The 17,084-nt window shown below is 28.9% G+C and overlaps 1 protein-coding gene across 3 annotated transcripts in view; it reads left to right on the top strand.

Moving 5' to 3' along the window:
* The window catches only part of LOC129916685 (fibroblast growth factor receptor homolog 1-like), an 89,404-nt gene that overhangs the window by 28,261 nt on the left and 44,059 nt on the right, over positions 1–17,084 (top strand). For all 3 annotated transcript variants that reach the window (XM_055996779.1, XM_055996781.1, XM_055996782.1), the window contains exon 2: positions 7,572–8,086. In XM_055996779.1, the coding sequence (XP_055852754.1) occupies positions 7,837–8,086 (250 nt within the window). In that variant the 5' untranslated portion in view covers positions 7,572–7,836. The remainder of the gene's footprint in view (positions 1–7,571; positions 8,087–17,084) is intronic.

Below are 17,084 nucleotides of genomic sequence, written 5' to 3'. Positions count from 1 at the left end.
CCTATTTTTATTGTTCTATGTCGCATTAAATTAAATTATCTGAGGAATGAAATTTTTTTGACAAAAATTCGAAAAGAACACCCTAAAATTAGTAAAACTGCATCATTAACTCATTTTCGGTAAAAAGTGGATTTAGAACAATTTTGCTTTACGCCGACGATATTTAAAGACCTGAAATGATTATTAAGTTTAAAATGAATGTCATGCCTTCATACAACATGTCATTACCATGCGTTATTGCTTGAATGAATTGGGGGTGAAATCATTAGATTGTCCGTCTTCAAGAAATTGAAATGTCAATGGTTTTAAGTGATTTTCATAGAATTTGTAGCATTATGTAATAAGTAGGTACCAAATTTTCCAAGGCCTGCAAAAGTTCCACCGAATTCTGTTTGTTTGAAATTTGAATACGAATTTCTAAATAAATATTTTAAAGAAACTTATTGAAGTAAACTTTTCTATGAATTTTATCATTAAACCTATTAAATTGACAAAAGCACCACTGACATCCCGCTGTTTTCTTTCGATTAGCTATGTCTGTATCGTCGGCATTATGTTAGCAGCTGGACGGACTTTTAAAAGATGGTGCCTCTGGTGTTGACGTTAGAGTTCTGTATAATTCTTTCAAGGATGATGTTAAAGAGTCACCTTGTCTGAAACCTTTTTTGACAACAAGTCTCTTTACCAACCCTGGAGCATCAGCGTACACTCTCCATCGTCATCCTTCACAGTCGGATAAGTTTGGTAGGGATCCCAAAACTAGAAAACTAGGCCGTAATGTGAATATTAGGACAATGATGGACTTTCCTGGCCGAAGGCCACAAAAAATAACGTTAAGGATACTGATTGCTCTGTAGTAGGCCCTGGTAGGAACTGTTTTTGATTGCAACGACTTCCTTCTCGTAGGGGGCGTGCACACAAATCACTGTTATGTTGACAAATTTAGCTTCGAAGCAGATCGTTGTGAGGCGCAAATTCTTGTTCAGCACCTCAAAAAAACGTAAAGCTAGCCACCAAAAACATCTACACTAGTACCTTACACTTTAAGTACACTTTGGCTGGACTAACTATAGTTTCAAATTCAATTTCAGCAAAGCAGTCTTGAAAGAATAGTTTTGTTTCTATTGAAATTTGTTTGAAGTGAAAACTTCTTTAGTATCGTAGTGATTTGAAACAAGATGAAACGAAAAAGCGACACGAAAAATCAACTGATCATAACTTTTTTGTTTTAACAGATAGATGAATAAAATTTATACAGTAGATAGGTAATTAAATAAATTATGATTGTGCAAAATTTCAATTAATTTCATATTCAAAATTGTGAGATAACGGTGAAAAGATGTTCTTTTTCTAAACACGTTATATCTTTTAATCTAGAGCACATAACAAATTTATTTAACTTTAATACGCATGCTGATAATATTACCTTTCATTTAATATATCACACATAAAAGTACGTGTTCTACAAATTATATAATCTTTAATTGAAAAACTTGAAAAATACCTCAAAACACCTGTGAAGATTTGTTGCCGATGACCAGCCAGCAGTAGAGGAAGTACCGTAATCTCCGTTTGAAATTTCGACATGGTTGGCTTTAAAAAATTCTTACTTTTTTTGTAGGCATGGTAGAAATATGATTGAAGCGTCATATAAAAGGTGAAATAATAATGATATAAAATTTATTATAGGTTGTCATTTAAAAAATGGAATTAATGGCGTTATAAGAGAAAAGAAATTGATTGTTTTGCTTTTTTTTATGAAAACTAATTGGGTTAAACAAATTCTAGCTCTTTTTGTAGATGTTGTATAGACATGGTCGATATAAATATTTTGAGCTGAATATAATACAATAAGCTTTCAAATGGTATAAAATTTATTGTAGGTTGTCATATAAAAAAAGTGATGGAATAAAAAAAAGTTATATTATTTATTCGATTTTTTAAAATGATTTTTAAGGTTTCACTTCAATCACGTGTGAATTGCACACATGATTTTTTTTTAAATAATTCCTTTTCCGTCGTTTAAAACTGATTTTGGCATCGATTTATCCAACATCACCAAACATGTGCATGTTCAATGATGTTGCCATTTCCAATGAGCAGATGTGCGTGTATTTCCATATTAATTCCAATATACCATCTGGCCCAAAGTCAATTTAAAAGATTTTAAAACTGCTAAATGAGAATGCTTTGCTCACCCGCCATTGAATACCAACACATACAAAAAGAAATTCCAAGTAAACAAAACTTTGTTTTATACAAATGGAATGTAAAGATAAATTCCTTTCAAGGAATTCAAGTTTCTTGTCCCTGTAAAAATTACCTGAATTCTTCAAAAAAACACCACTTCTCTCTCCAAAGAGCTTCTTCTTTTTTTGTATTAAATTTTCTATTAAAAAAGGAAGCGACAACATTCCTCATACTTCAAAAGTGAAGAAAAAGAAAAATATTTCTTATGTGATGCATCTTTATTGATCCATGCACACCAAAAACAAAGTAACAACACGACCTTGACTGAGGTAAGCATCTTGAGATTTTATAAAGAATAAACAACAACAACAACAACAACAACAACAAAAAAACACACACTTTTATCAATGAATCTTTCTTCAAAAACAGTAGTCCAGCCAGCACCAGCTCTAAGAAGATGTTTGCTATGCTTTGTTTATGTAAAATATGCACATACCTTAAAGAGATTTATCGAAATGCTAATGCCCCAAAGAGAACAATACAAACGAAACGTGACTTTATACCTTGCCCGCACCCGATATGATGACAATCAAAAGACTGTATTTTGCTGCTGCTGCAAGCAGTTGTATGATCTTGTCTTACTGCCAAGAATAGAAGACCGAAGAGATGTTGATTTTGGTCTTGAATTTTTGTATACTACGTGGAACACCTGGTCGATGAAAAGAACAACTAAAATCACAAAAAGACTGAAGACGAAGAATACACTTGGCGACCAAAATCTGACATGTCGTCCGACACCTCCAAATCCGTCCTATTGTTATGCAGATCTAATGTCATACCTCTCGTATACTTATACCAAATAAAACAAGTACAACAATGGAGGATCAACATTCTGCGATAAATCGTTGCAAGTCAACTACCTCAGAAGCCATCAGCAGCAGCCGACCGGCTACCGCTGCGTTTGTCGTCGCCAACATTCTCGCAGTCAGTCGCGCCACCGACCGATTGTTGACAACGTTCTGTTTTATTGGCAGCAGAAATTGATTTATTCAACTCGTTCGAGATTTAAGCCACTTCGCTTATCCCTTAAAAAGCTTTAACCCACGTTAAGATCTTGCGAACTAAAAGGACAAAACATAAATCAGTTTTGTGGATCGCGTATAATTGTAAAAATATATCGCCACAGTTTGGATTGGAGTTGGGTCTTCTCTGTGGATCATGGCATTGTCGTGATGGGGACTCCACATTTCGGGATCAGAGGAATCTCGAGTTCAATGTCACGACCAGTCTTCTTGTTATATCTTCATCTCTACCATGCTTCCATAGGGTTTTTTTTCGTTTTGTGCGGTAATAAATATTTTTAATTCTTTTCCTCGGTCGCTGGTTGAGTGCTTCATTGGTCTTGAATTTATTGAGTATTAAATTGAAAATGACAAATGATGTGTTAATAATGTAACGATGGACAGGCGGCAAGGCGCGGTTGCGTGTTTAGATTGGAAGGACGAATTGGTCAACCGCAAATAAACTACTGTTCTGTCATGTAACAGGGATAGTTTACGACAGCCAGCGGGTGTTCGATTAATAGAATATGTTCGAAGACTTGTTGAGGTTTATTTTTAGAGTGTGACTAACAAGACAATACATTTTGATGACAAGCCCCTTGCTAATAGAATATTGAGTGTGATTGTTCTTCATGAGATTTAAAGAATTTCTTCTGCAATTTCAGTTAAAAGTTTGAGGCTTAAAATAAATATTCTAATGATATTCAGCTTCTGATAATCCTATCAGTTTTCGTGCATCATTTTTATTACTCTTTCTCTCTTTTCGATCATAAAATTTTTTACATACACTTCACTTTGAACCTTATATTTTATGTCTTTGTTGTTAAAAAAAGATATAGCTACCTTGCCCTTTAATAAGGAACATCATCTTCATATCAAGATAAAGATAAACTTGGCGTCAAGTCGCCCTTTTTCAAAGTTCAAGATAATAATTGAATTAAACTCACAACATCTTCACATTCTGTCTGGATCCATTATAGCCACTTACCCTTGAAGCAAGTGTAGTGTCTTTAATGTCTCTGGGTTCTCTTTATTTTTTTTATTAATTAGCCGGAAGCAGACATTTTCTTCATAATAATAATAGTACATCCATAACACTTACATTCAATTATTATGACATTAAATACGCATGATACTAATTTAATTGGTTCTATAAATGTTTTTTTTTTTTCTTTTTTTTTTTAATTTCTATTTTAATTAGAAGCGTGTCACCACAATTATTAAAATATTTATTTTTTCCCTCATAGCAAAATATGTAACATGTTTTTCTTTTTGACATGATGAATATGAAAATTAGAAGAAAATATGTAACAGAATCGGAAATCCTTTGATATGTATGCGTTGAGTCTGTTATATCTAAACAAGTGAGATCACAATTTATGTCTTGTCTATGATTGGATATTTGTGTTGTATATTTATCGAGAAAAAAAAGAAAATTTCCGGCAAAAAAATATCAATCAGTTTTGTCAAATTTAATGGTATACATTTCAAAGATGTTTAATTTCATTTAAAACGTTTTATTTTTTATACAATTTTTAGAAAAAATACGATATACCTACGGGCTACTTGCTAAAACGAAACTTAAATAAGTTAAGTATAACACAAACTCTTACTCCCTACTTTTTAATCTGCGTAAACTGTCACATAAATTGTGTTCAAATATAATAAAATGTATTACTAGAACTTGTTCTTATATTGAAAGTGTCTTTAAATTTTAAAGCCATCTCAGTCAATATTGTATATAAATTTTTAATTTTATAAAAAAAATGTTTTTAAAATAAAATTACAAAATACATACATGCTTTAAAATGATAAAAATCTCTAAAAAAAATAAACTATTTAATATTTAGCTATAATTACAAATAACTTTAAAAAAATTCAAAATGATTTTTGTTTTTTAAATTTTTTTTAATGTTTTTTTTTTTTATTTTAAAACACAAATTAAAAAATTTTACAATTTAGCATCGAGTCCACCTCAAAAATCGAAAAAAATAATTTTTTTGTACACGGTTAAAAATTCTGGAGTATTTTTTAATATTTTTTGGGTTACATATAGGTCTACACCAGAAATGTATTAAAATTTAATACATGACAAGTATTAAAATTTTTATTTAATACAAAATGTATTAAAATTTAATATAGTTGTATTAAAAAATAATACAGTTTATATTAGAATTTAATACCAAATGTATTAAATTACTAGTATTGCATATTAAAATTTAATCTTTTTATATTAATTTCTAATAACAATTTTATTAAAAGATTATACAAAATATTTCAATTTAATACCAAAAGTATTTAAAATTAATAAAATGAATTTTCCTCAATTCATTACTAAAAATAAATACTAATCATAAATAATATAATAATGGTGATATTATTTTCTCTAGTTAATCTGTTTCACAAACTGTGGCATGTAAAATCTTACTGCCGATCAAAATTCATCTGCAATGTATGCATTTTGCTTCGAAAAAACACAAAGCGCCTTAAAATTAGTACAAATTTACATTTTCTGATTTCATTTTTTTTTTTATAGAAAAGGTACCTCAAACAATGGATTTTTTTTGGCTGCTGGCGTCGTTTGATTAAAATTTAATATTATTGTATTTCCATTTAATACTTTTTATATTAGTTTTTAATAAATTTGTATTACATTTTAATACAATTATTATATTAAAATGTAATACAATTTATATTATAATGTAATACAATCATATTAAAATGTAATACAATATATTAAAATGTAATACAAAAATATTTAAATCTAGTACAGCGGTATTAAAATTCAATACAAGATTAAAATTTAACCCACGGAGATTATTTTCTAATAATTTTTGTATTACAAGTAGTAAACTTAATTCTTAAATATTGAAATTTAATACAAAAAAGATTAAAAATAATTTTAATATTTTGGAAGTATTAAAATGTAATATTTTTTCTATTGAAAATTGCTTTAATACAAGAGCTGTATTAAAAAATACTACAGAATTTTTAACCGTGTATGCAGTGTAAAAATGGTTGATTTTGCACTGTGGTTCGTTTGCCCAACGTTAGCCCAAGAAAGGCCAACTTTTTGTTTTTATTCCACTATTTCTTCAAAAGCTACAACAAAAAACTTTTTTATTCATATCAGAAACCGAAAAAATTGTAATTCTTTTCCTGTAAAAAAATCGTTAGTTTAAAATCGTGGTTTGTTTGCCCAAGGTTTTCCCAGGATGCCACAATTTTTATTTTCGCTATCTTACGCTTAGTTTAAAATTTATAGAAGCATTAGTTTTTATTCACCTCACAAAAAAAAATAGTACGCATACACCATAGTGACCTTTTTTTAGTTTAGGTATAATTTAGAAAAAGTTAATCCACTGGTGTGGGCATTGTGCTTCAAATGTTATTAATTTGCCTTAGAATTCTAGATTGATTGAATGTAGTCCATATAAAATTTCTGTGAAGAAGCTTAAGTTAATTTGTTTGATTTCACCTAAAAAACCACAAAATAAAAAAAAACCAAAAAATCGATGATTTTTACAGTAGAAAAAATCTATTATAAAAATCATTAATATTTTTGTTTTGCCATATAAGCACCTAGAAAAGCTACATTCATATTAAATCTATCCAAACATTTTTCAAAAGTAACAACAAACATAAAATGGTGTTTGAGGTGATTTCTTTTTTAGTATGCGAATAGAACTTTTTAGACCTTTCTCAACTAACCTTGGTAATTCCAATAAATTACATCACCTTTTTTTTCATTAGCCCACCCTTAGTTCAAAAATTATGACAAAAATACTGTTTTCAAATAACCAATCTCTTAAAAATCTAAGTTAGTTTTTTTTTAGTGTAAAAATTGTCGTTCTTTCACTTTTTCTCAATTAACCATGGTTCTCCCATCAAATGGCATAACTATTTTGGTTTGTGGTTTACTTTTATGTATTTTGAAATAAGTTTTTGCAATATATGTTTTGAATACATACCAAAACAGTTATAGAATTTGATTGGATATCAAACGTTAATTGAGAAAAAGATTTAAGAGGACAATTTTTTACACTGAAAAAAAAAAACAAATTTTGATTTTTAAGAGATTGGTAATTTGAAAAAAAGTTTTATTTTGTCATAATTTTTATTAGGATTGATTTTCGATTGCTTCAAGATGCTGCAACATTCTTTTTCACTTTTTGCAATTTTTAAAAATATTTATATACCTACATAGAAACGAGATTAAAAAAGAATGCTAAAATCTGTTTTCTGTTTTATTGTTTTTAATTCAATATTTTTGATTTATAAGTTTGTATTCAAGTTAATTTTCTTTTTCTTTCTTTTCAGCACCATAATGCATTGACAAACACACACCCCAACAATAATTGCAACAAAACAAAAAGTAAACTTCCCAGTGAATAATGTTCGATTACCAAGAAACAGCAATTTGATCAAAAATATACAAATAAAAAAAAAATCAACTTTTAATAACAACATACCATTTTAGTCAAAACAATTGGTTTTTTGTTGCCAAGAAAAATCCAAACAAAATAAATTATATTCTACAAAAAAAAAATATATAAATATTATTTTTTGTTCATTCACCAGCAATATGCAAAATTCAACGAATTCCCACAAAATTACTCATTCAAATGTTTGTTTATTTACAACGACCTCACAAAAACGTTCCAAAATGAAAATATTGAGAAAATTAACAGCATTTCCAGATTTGCTTACAAATTCCCTAGTTCTTGTAATTTTAGTTATTTCAATATTTCAAATTAATTATGTGGCATCAAGAAAATTGCCCTCGCAATCAACGACTGCTCCAACTGAATTTGAAACTGTGGAATTTATTTTAGGTAAGTTTTTATATTTTTTTTTTTTTTTTAATTTTAATTGCTTTTATTTTTATCGTTAATTGGAATCCAATTAAGTCAAGAAGAATTTTTTATTTGCGTTTTAAATATTTTCGAAAGATTTATTCGAACTTTCTTGTCAGGATCAATTTGTTTCTTTAAGAAGTGCCTTTACTGTGAACAGTGTAGCTATGGATAGTGAAAAATAAATCTTGTACCTACCCCAAAAGTGGCAACTCTATAAAGCAAAATTTCTAAGAACACTTAAATTCTACTAAAAATTGGAGATAAACTGTTTGTTAAGTTTTTTTTGTCGAAATTATAGATCATAAAGACAATTGTGGAACGTTTATCATTGGGCGCCAGGATCACCAAATGTTTCTTTTTTTGTGGAACAATGGTAACCCTAATGGCTTTTCACGCAAATGCAATTAATGAAAACGAGACCTTGTCATGGAGTTTTGGGTTTTGTTATTCTCCTTGTTTTTTTTTTTGGAAATTCCACAAAGCTAATAAATCACATGGCCAATAATGATGTTGTGTGAGAATAAGGAACATTTTTATTCCTTGTTGTAGGTATTGAAAACAAAAACAAAATCGAAAAAAAAAACATTTGCTATTGAACACTTAACACATGTTTGCACTTTGAATGCAGATTGTTTTTGTGCCGGAATTGCAAGCATCTGAAAATTAAGAAGGCGAAACACTCAAAAGATGTTCAGAATCTTATTGCATTTATTTTTTTTGTTTGTTTTTGTTTAAAGAACAAGAAACAGTGTTGTAAAATGAGGAGAGAGAGGATGTTTTTTTTTTTTTGAGAAAATGTCATTTGGTATTTTTTGGTATTCAAATGTCAAGAGACTAAATGCATGCTGCAAAAGATTTGAACGCATGCCGGTTTCATGTTAACATGCAAAGAAGTAATGGGATGGATCTTTATAATATTGTTTTTGTTTTTTTTTCTTCGGGTCAAAGTGACTGCCAGTGTCCATTTTCAGAACAACAAACAAAGATTTTGTCCGTGTCGTATAGTTTTTTTTTTTTTTTGCTTATTTAATGACTCATGTATCAAAAGTCCTGGTGAGAATAAACTTTTTGGTTTTGTAGTTTTTTTCTTTTCTTGGAAAAGTTAATGTATCAATTTTTAAACATTTTCGGGACTAGTCCCCAATTTACTCGTGCCAAAAATAACTTCATTTTAATTGGATTCTTTATTTTTTGAATTATTTGTTTATTGGAATCAAAGTGTGCAAAAGTATCGATTATGGTAAATATTACAATTTAACACTTAAAAAATTGTAACGCCACTTTTAAATAATCATCTTTAAAATGATTCATCAAACCGTTCTTTAAATATTGTATTTTCAAAAATGAAAATTTGTTGATTTTTTAATCAAAAATTTCACCAAAACATACTTTTTTAGAGGATTTTTTGTATGCTGAGTTCGAAAATTTCACTGGCACATCACGTTTTTAAATACTCGAATATTAAGTGTCAAAAACGCAGTTTTTATATAACCGAAATAATATGCACATACTTAAAATACAAAAGTTTTTTTCTTCAAATTCATGAAAGAATACTTTAATTTCTTTAAGAAATTTGTTAAAAATTTAGAAAATAATTTATAATCTGTTTTTGATATGTACGAGTATTACAAAAAAATCCTCTTTGAACGTTTTTGACCTCGTAAAACAAAAAATTATTGGATTTTTTTTTATTAAATTCATTTTTTTTTTTAAATTGGTTTTTAGATATAAAAAATTTCAAAAAAGAATTTAAAATTTTTTTTTTAATTCAAAAACTATATTTTATATAGTATTTTTCGTAATTTGAACATCATAGTTTTGATATTTTTGTTGAAATCGGTTACGTTCGGTTCTACGGGAAATACCGTTAATAACGACTCAGACAATTTTTTTGTTTAAAAAATAGGGCCTTGATTTCCAGTGTGCGCATGTATTTCTTTCAAATTAAAGTCTTAAGAGGTGTTTTTGAGAAAAATAAATATTTCCATTTTGATCACAAAAAAATTAATTCGAGTTTAGTATGAAACAGTGCAAAATGATGAATTTTTGAAATCTTTAACTTTTGTTTAGGACCGTTTTAAGTCTTAACAAAAAGTTATATGGAGAACTAAAAAAAAGAACATTTTAAAACAACAGAAAAATGGTCACCCTAATCTATACCTTAACTCTAACTTCATCTATTCACTCAAATCTATTTGTAAATTGGCATTCATATTCATAAAACCTATTAATCTCATAAAAAAAAAGAAAAACATCATAATTACATCTTTTCATCTGCACTTTATGAACTGTGTGCTCTCATCTGTGCACTCTTTTGTATGGCATGCATGTTCCTTTGTTGGTTAATCTGCCATTCAATTCATCATTTAAGTTATCCCATAATCAGCCCAATCCCGCGAGGCCATCTCGTCAAAACTGCTCCTCATTCCAGCATATTTTCCGCGGCTTCAAACATTATTTTATTACCACTTTTCCCCACTACCAAGCTACACAGTGTTGTCGTCGTCTGTCTGGAGACAAAAAAAAAAAAAAAAAAACCAAGACAGTGGCTGTCTTTTTATTCCCTTGATGAAGAGGATCTTTTGCCTTCGTGGCGGTCATAGAATGCACGCTAGTTGAATACACAAAAAAAGTGTCAAATCTGTTGTATAATTGTCTACACGCAGCACATGACTGACATAATGGCAGCAAAAAATGTGTACATCACGCACAGTGCGTTGCGTATAGAAACAACTTCTACTCGGGAGGGAAAAAAATGGGGGGACATGATTTCAAAGGAAAAAAGGGCACGCGACTCGATCTACCATCATGGTGGGCCTGTCTTTTGAGGTTTTTCTTTTCTTTCTTTGTGATCATAGAGATTTAAAATTTGTATACCTACAAAAACGTGAAAAAGATAGAAAAAGCTTTGAATAGATTGTTAAACATCTATTTCATCGATAATTATGTCAAACAAAATTTATTCGGCGTCCCTTTGTTATTTTGGATTTCTTCCAACAAAAATTGATCAAAAACTACACATTTTGCTTCACAACTAATTCCACTTTGTTAATGACTTTGTTATTGCAAAATATTAATGCACTCATCGATATTTTATTAATCCTTTACCTGTCACTGGCGAAGGTTGTAAAATTTCATAACGATGACGCTGGCCCACGCATATTAATATTTATACTTCGTCTTCTTCATTTTGTGTGTCTGTTTTGATAATAAATAAGAGGAGCATTGTCATTCACTTTTTCTAAGATTATCGCCCTCGTTAGTTAACTCATGCACATATTGCAGGCACATTGGGGTCGGTAACTTTTTTGACTTACATAAATTCGCAGCAATTGAGCAGTTAAATATAAATATTGTTTGATCACCGATCAACAGCGTTGGATTTTTAATTGAGTTTGGTGACTCGATTTTGTGAGAATCAACAAGAACGAAGTTTCTTAATTTTTGTTATACACTACAAATTAGCGATTTTTCTCGCTCAATTGCCTAATAATGTACAATAAACATAATAGAAAATAGTTTCTGAATTCATTGGCTACGTTTGGGGACTAAAAACTATAAAAAGCATGGAATTTTTTGTAAATTGAAAGCATTTCAAAACAGCAATTTGAATAAAAGCTTGTTTTTAAACAATTTCTGTGAATTGTTTTAAAGATCAATGTCCATAATCTCAAACTAAAATTTAAAAAAATTATCTTATTTGACCCCACTGTGTTTATACGCATTTGCACCATGCTAATCCCAATCCTCTAACGTGTATTGTATACATATATGAAAAAAAAAGTGAAATAAAAACGAATAAAATCTCAACATTTTATAACTTGTGAGACCATTTATAATGATGATGCTCTTAATGTTTATCTAAAAGATTAAATGGTCACATTAGTCGATTAGTTGGAGTGTATTATGTGTGTGCCCAATGCATGTTATATAGGTACGGTACACTTTATGGAGTTTCAGCGCAAATTGCATGCAAGTGAATAATTTTTGTTCCTTATTTTTATATTTTTTTTATTTTTTACTTTATTCTTTTGAATGTAATTTTTTCTTTCCTGATAACATCACTGTGCTGCATTGCAATGTATTCTGTACAGCTTTACAACAGCGAGCAAGTAGAACTCTCTGCCTTTGCAATTTGCATCAAATGATCCGTAGTAGGAAGATTATGGTGTGTTTGGTGGCTTTTTGAATGCACGCAGTAAAATATGGTTATCTGAGTTGGATGCGCCTGTCAGGGGTAGTGAATATAATATACGATGTGACTGTGGAGCAGAAGCAGTACCAAACCAACATAAACAATGCGTCGTTTTGTGTTTTTGAGTTGTATAGTTTATTTTATTTATTTTTTTTTTTTTTTTTCTTCTATTTTGATATTGAAAAGAACTATAAAGACCAACAAGAGGCGCATATATTGATGTAGGTACAACATCCAAGAGATTAGTCCCAATATTTTTAAGAATTTATAGTTCATTTCTGGTTTTTAGTGCGATTATTCTAGTGAAGATTTATAATGTTTATATTGGAAATCAAAGAAAATTAATCTTTTAAATTTCAATTTCGTATAATTTATAAAATTTATTGCAAATGAATATTTTGCAAAATAGAAAATGAATTAGATTTGGTCGAAATTCTTCCTGAAAGATAAAGAAAATAAATAGAACTATTCAAGAAATAGGTATATTTTTCTTTTAGATTTCAAATACCTATACATTTAACACTTTTATGCACAAATCGGGCGTATAGTAGTCAGAAATACAGGATTGTATTTGTAATCTATTTAACATGTGAGAGTCTGAAAACATTTGACACTTCATTGCTATATGCCTAACTCTGCAAGAAATCCGAAGATTACAATTCAAAGAAAGTTTTCTGTCCGTAAATATTCTGTACGAAATATTAGATGGCGCTCGTGGTTGGCTCATTTTGTATATAAATATTGCAATGATGCTATGACTTATTGTAAAAGTTTTTTTGATAAATTAGGTCTTACAACAAGTCTCTATTCAATTCAAGGGTTGCAAATTATTGTTTTTAAATCAAATCTTTATGTTTCAAATCTTTGAAATTGATATTTTTTTATTTTTAACGTTTTATTATTAATTTTACTAGTTTTTATGTTGCAAATCATTAAAATTGCTTAATCGTTCAGGTTTTTCACTCTCCCATTTAAAAATTAAAAAAATTAAAAAAAAAAATTAAAATTTGAAAATTTAAAATTAAATAAATATGAATTTATTTCTCATATGTATCTATGTAAATATAAACTGTTTTCTAATATTTTGCATAATATTTATTTTTGTAATTTATTATCTCAAATTTATTGTGAGTTAATCTTTTTGATACATCTTCTTCTTATATAAAATAAATATTATTTTACTGAAATGTCAATTTCGGCAGACGGCAACATTGTCATGTCCGTATTCCTAATCGAATAATACAGGATTCTGCAAAACTATGAGCCCCTCCCAATTTTAACAAAAAAGAAATTTTAAAAATATTATTAACTATTCCTATTATTAAAAATGACTTTTTAACGTAAACTAAACCTTGCATAGCCGTAGCTAGGATTTCATTTCGTACAATTTAATATATAAAACATTGAAAAATGGACTTTTTCTTGCACTGAAATTTTGTAGCAGAAAATTGACAGGTACATTCTATCTATTGAGTTCTAAATGAAATTAGCAATACTTAAAAACCAAAATTTTAAATAATCCAAGTTGTTTGACATGAGCTAATTACACTGGTCAACAAGGTTTTTGTTACAGAAACCAGGGTATACTTTTCTATAGGCTGAGCTCGAATCCGAAGTCAGAAAAATTCTATCACATCACGTTTTGGAGATATTCCAGTTAGAAAATCGAAAATGCCGATTTTTACCAGTTTTCAAAGTTATTTTTTAGCGTTTACTTATTTTTTTTTTAAATTAAATTTGTAACAGTTTCTAAAAGAATTGTGTTAAAATTTGAAAGCGATTGGTACCTACAGAACTTTTCGATATTTGCTATTAAAAGCAAATAAATATGAGATGCCCCAAACACTTTGATTTCAAGTTATGATTTCTCGAGGAAGAAAATAGATATTTAAAAGATTTAAACGGATTTAGAGAGACAAAACTTAATTCTTTTAGAAACTGTTACAAATTCAATTTAAAAAAAAAATAAGTAAACGCTAAAAAATAACCCTCAAAAACGTGATGTGATCGAATTTTTCTGACTTCGGTTTCGAGCTCAGCACACAAAAAACCTATAGAAGAGTATACCCAGCTTTCTGTAACAAAAAAGAAGTTGAATTTTGTTGACCAGTGTTATACTTCACTTTGAAATTTAATAATAAACTGAAATTGTTTAATTTCATAATTTGAAACAAAAGAATAACGAAATGTTGTAAATACAGTGCTTTGCAAAAGTATAATCGCACCATATAAAAATGCAATTTATATATAAAACCGAGTATTGCAGCGACATCCTACTATTTTTTTTTATTAAAGGGGATCAAAAAACAAGAATATTGAGAAGAACTACAGTCTCTGAATAAATCGATACATTTATTTTTATTTGGATTTAAGGTTAACATAGAAAAAAAGTGGGTAATAAGCAACTGAAGATATCTCGGACAGTAGAAAAGATGTCTGAAAGATTTAAATAGATTTAAGGGTAATATTTCAAAAACGAGATGTGATCGAATAAGTCCGTCTTTGGATTCGACTTCGGCCACCGAAACCCTTTGAAAAAGCATAGTTTAGTGCCGGCACCAAAAACCCTGCATAAGTACTTGTGGTATTTAAAGGGTTCTTAAAAGAGCATTTTAAGGTGTTAACATAGTGCTTAAGAAAATGGTCAAAGAGATAAAAACTGTTTGTAATGGAACAAACAATTTTTGTTTTCCTTTATACAAACTTCATCGACAGCTTCTGCAACGATGCAAAATTGGTAGTGATTTTAAGGGAGATTTTCATATAGGTAATCAAATCACTAAAATACAAAAACAAATCATTTAGTGCTGCATATATTAGACTTGTATATTTTTACAATATAGGTATCTTTTGATTTTCTGAAAAAGAATTTCGTTGGGGGTTAAACAAACAAACCCCCCCCCCCCCCTAAATACGGCTATGAAACCTTGGTCTTATTATATAATCGAGATCTCAATTTTCTTATGCACATTGAAGACATAATTCACAATGCTAACACAGCACTCGGTTTTGTGAAACGATTTTCCAAAGAATTCTCAATATGACCTTCGTTAGAACTTTCCATCATGAATACGCCTCTCAAGGCTGGCCACTATATCACCTCACCCATATAAAAAGAATGATAAAAGTCAGTTTTAAGTTAGAAAAAGTTCTTGTAGCTTGAGGATTGAGAGCCGAATAAATGGCCTTTTGTTGAATTAAAATCAAAATATTGCAAGGAATTGAAAATCCTTCAATAGTATCATGGTAATGCAAAAATGCATCTCACTTTTACCTTTTACAGAAAAAAAAATCGTGAATGAAGGGGACCTCATTCCGTATACAAACTGGGAATGGTTGAGGGTTGCAAGTTACCAGTATTGGTTTTTAATGATTTCATCGACAAAAGTTAATTTTATAAATAATTTATTCGAAAATAAATTATATTGTTTGCCAAGGTCTAATACGAACTGAGTTACAATCTAGGAAAATTAATTTTAAATTTAAGTTCCTTAACTAACACTTAACTCGGTTCTTATTTATTAATTTCCAAATTTATTTCTTTTAAAATAAATGTCAATGATTATTATGCTCCACCAGTCTGGAAACTTGCATCTTCTTTTCAAAAGCACTTAAGCTAATTTAAATGGAAGTTTAAAGAATCGTCGACACTTGCACACACCATGTTAATTATGTCTGCAAAAATTGGCGACAATTCATTCTTTTAGTTTTCTTTCCAGACATTTCATTTTATTCGCAACATATCCTTTGTTTTATGATGAGATCTTCAAGAAAATAAAAAAAAATATAAAACATTGTTCCTTGAACTTTTATTTAAAAAAAAAAAAAAACATTAATGGCGCCAATATACAAAAGATATACATTAATTTATTTTTAATAAACCAAGTCATTCTATAAATAAAATTATTTAGAGTACATAGGCAGTTCGAAGTCAAACATTTAAAAATGCATAAAGAAAAAGATACATTGTTTGTGAGCAACACCCCAACACTCGAGTTTATCTTAACGAAAAAAAAAAAAAAACATAAAAAAGAGTTTGAACTGCAATAAAAATCTCACTCTAATCAGGGTCAGAGGAAAGGTTATTTTTAAATTAAGAAAAGGAGCCCCATTTGTTGGCTGGTAGTTTCTCCCCCAATTTAAAAATATATTTTCTATCAGCACCCCTGACATGTTTTACAAAGTGCAAATGATATTTTTTAATAGAATTAGAATTTTTTTAAAGAGTGTAGAAAGTACTAGAATTTAAATTTAAAAAAAGATAGGAAGAAAATTTTGAAATACATACTTTGATATCTTTATCGTATTCACTTTCAAAATTATAGGAGGCAATCTAGTACATTCTTGAATTTCTAATTCTAATAAAAATTCTAATAAAAAATTTAAACAACCCAATTTTCCATACATTTTCCAAAAAATTCCTTCCCGTTCAATGACCATTTTTATCCAGAGTGATGCTGTGCACACAAAAATCACGAATAGCTTCCAGATGCTCTCACTTTTTCTCTCTACCAACAACATTTCATCTCTAATTTAATTTTATACCACAACTTCCTTTGCAAAAAAATAGAAAAAAAAACTTAAATTTAAAATTATAAAACTCAATTATATATTTGGTAAGTCTGATTAGTTGCATCATTTATTTTAAGAATGATTACAGTAAAAAAATAAAAAAAAAATTGCATTTTCGCATTTGGGGCGCGTACATTTTTAATTAAAAAAAAAAAAAAACACAAACAAACGCATGCAAATTCTTAAGGAATCAAGTCAGCTTTATAG

The sequence above is a fragment of the Episyrphus balteatus genome, chromosome 3 (assembly GCF_945859705.1).
Source record: "Episyrphus balteatus chromosome 3, idEpiBalt1.1, whole genome shotgun sequence".
NCBI classification, from domain to species: domain Eukaryota; kingdom Metazoa; phylum Arthropoda; class Insecta; order Diptera; family Syrphidae; genus Episyrphus; species Episyrphus balteatus.
Note: the sequence above shows the minus strand (reverse complement) of the source record. Positions and strands in the feature narration are given on the sequence as shown.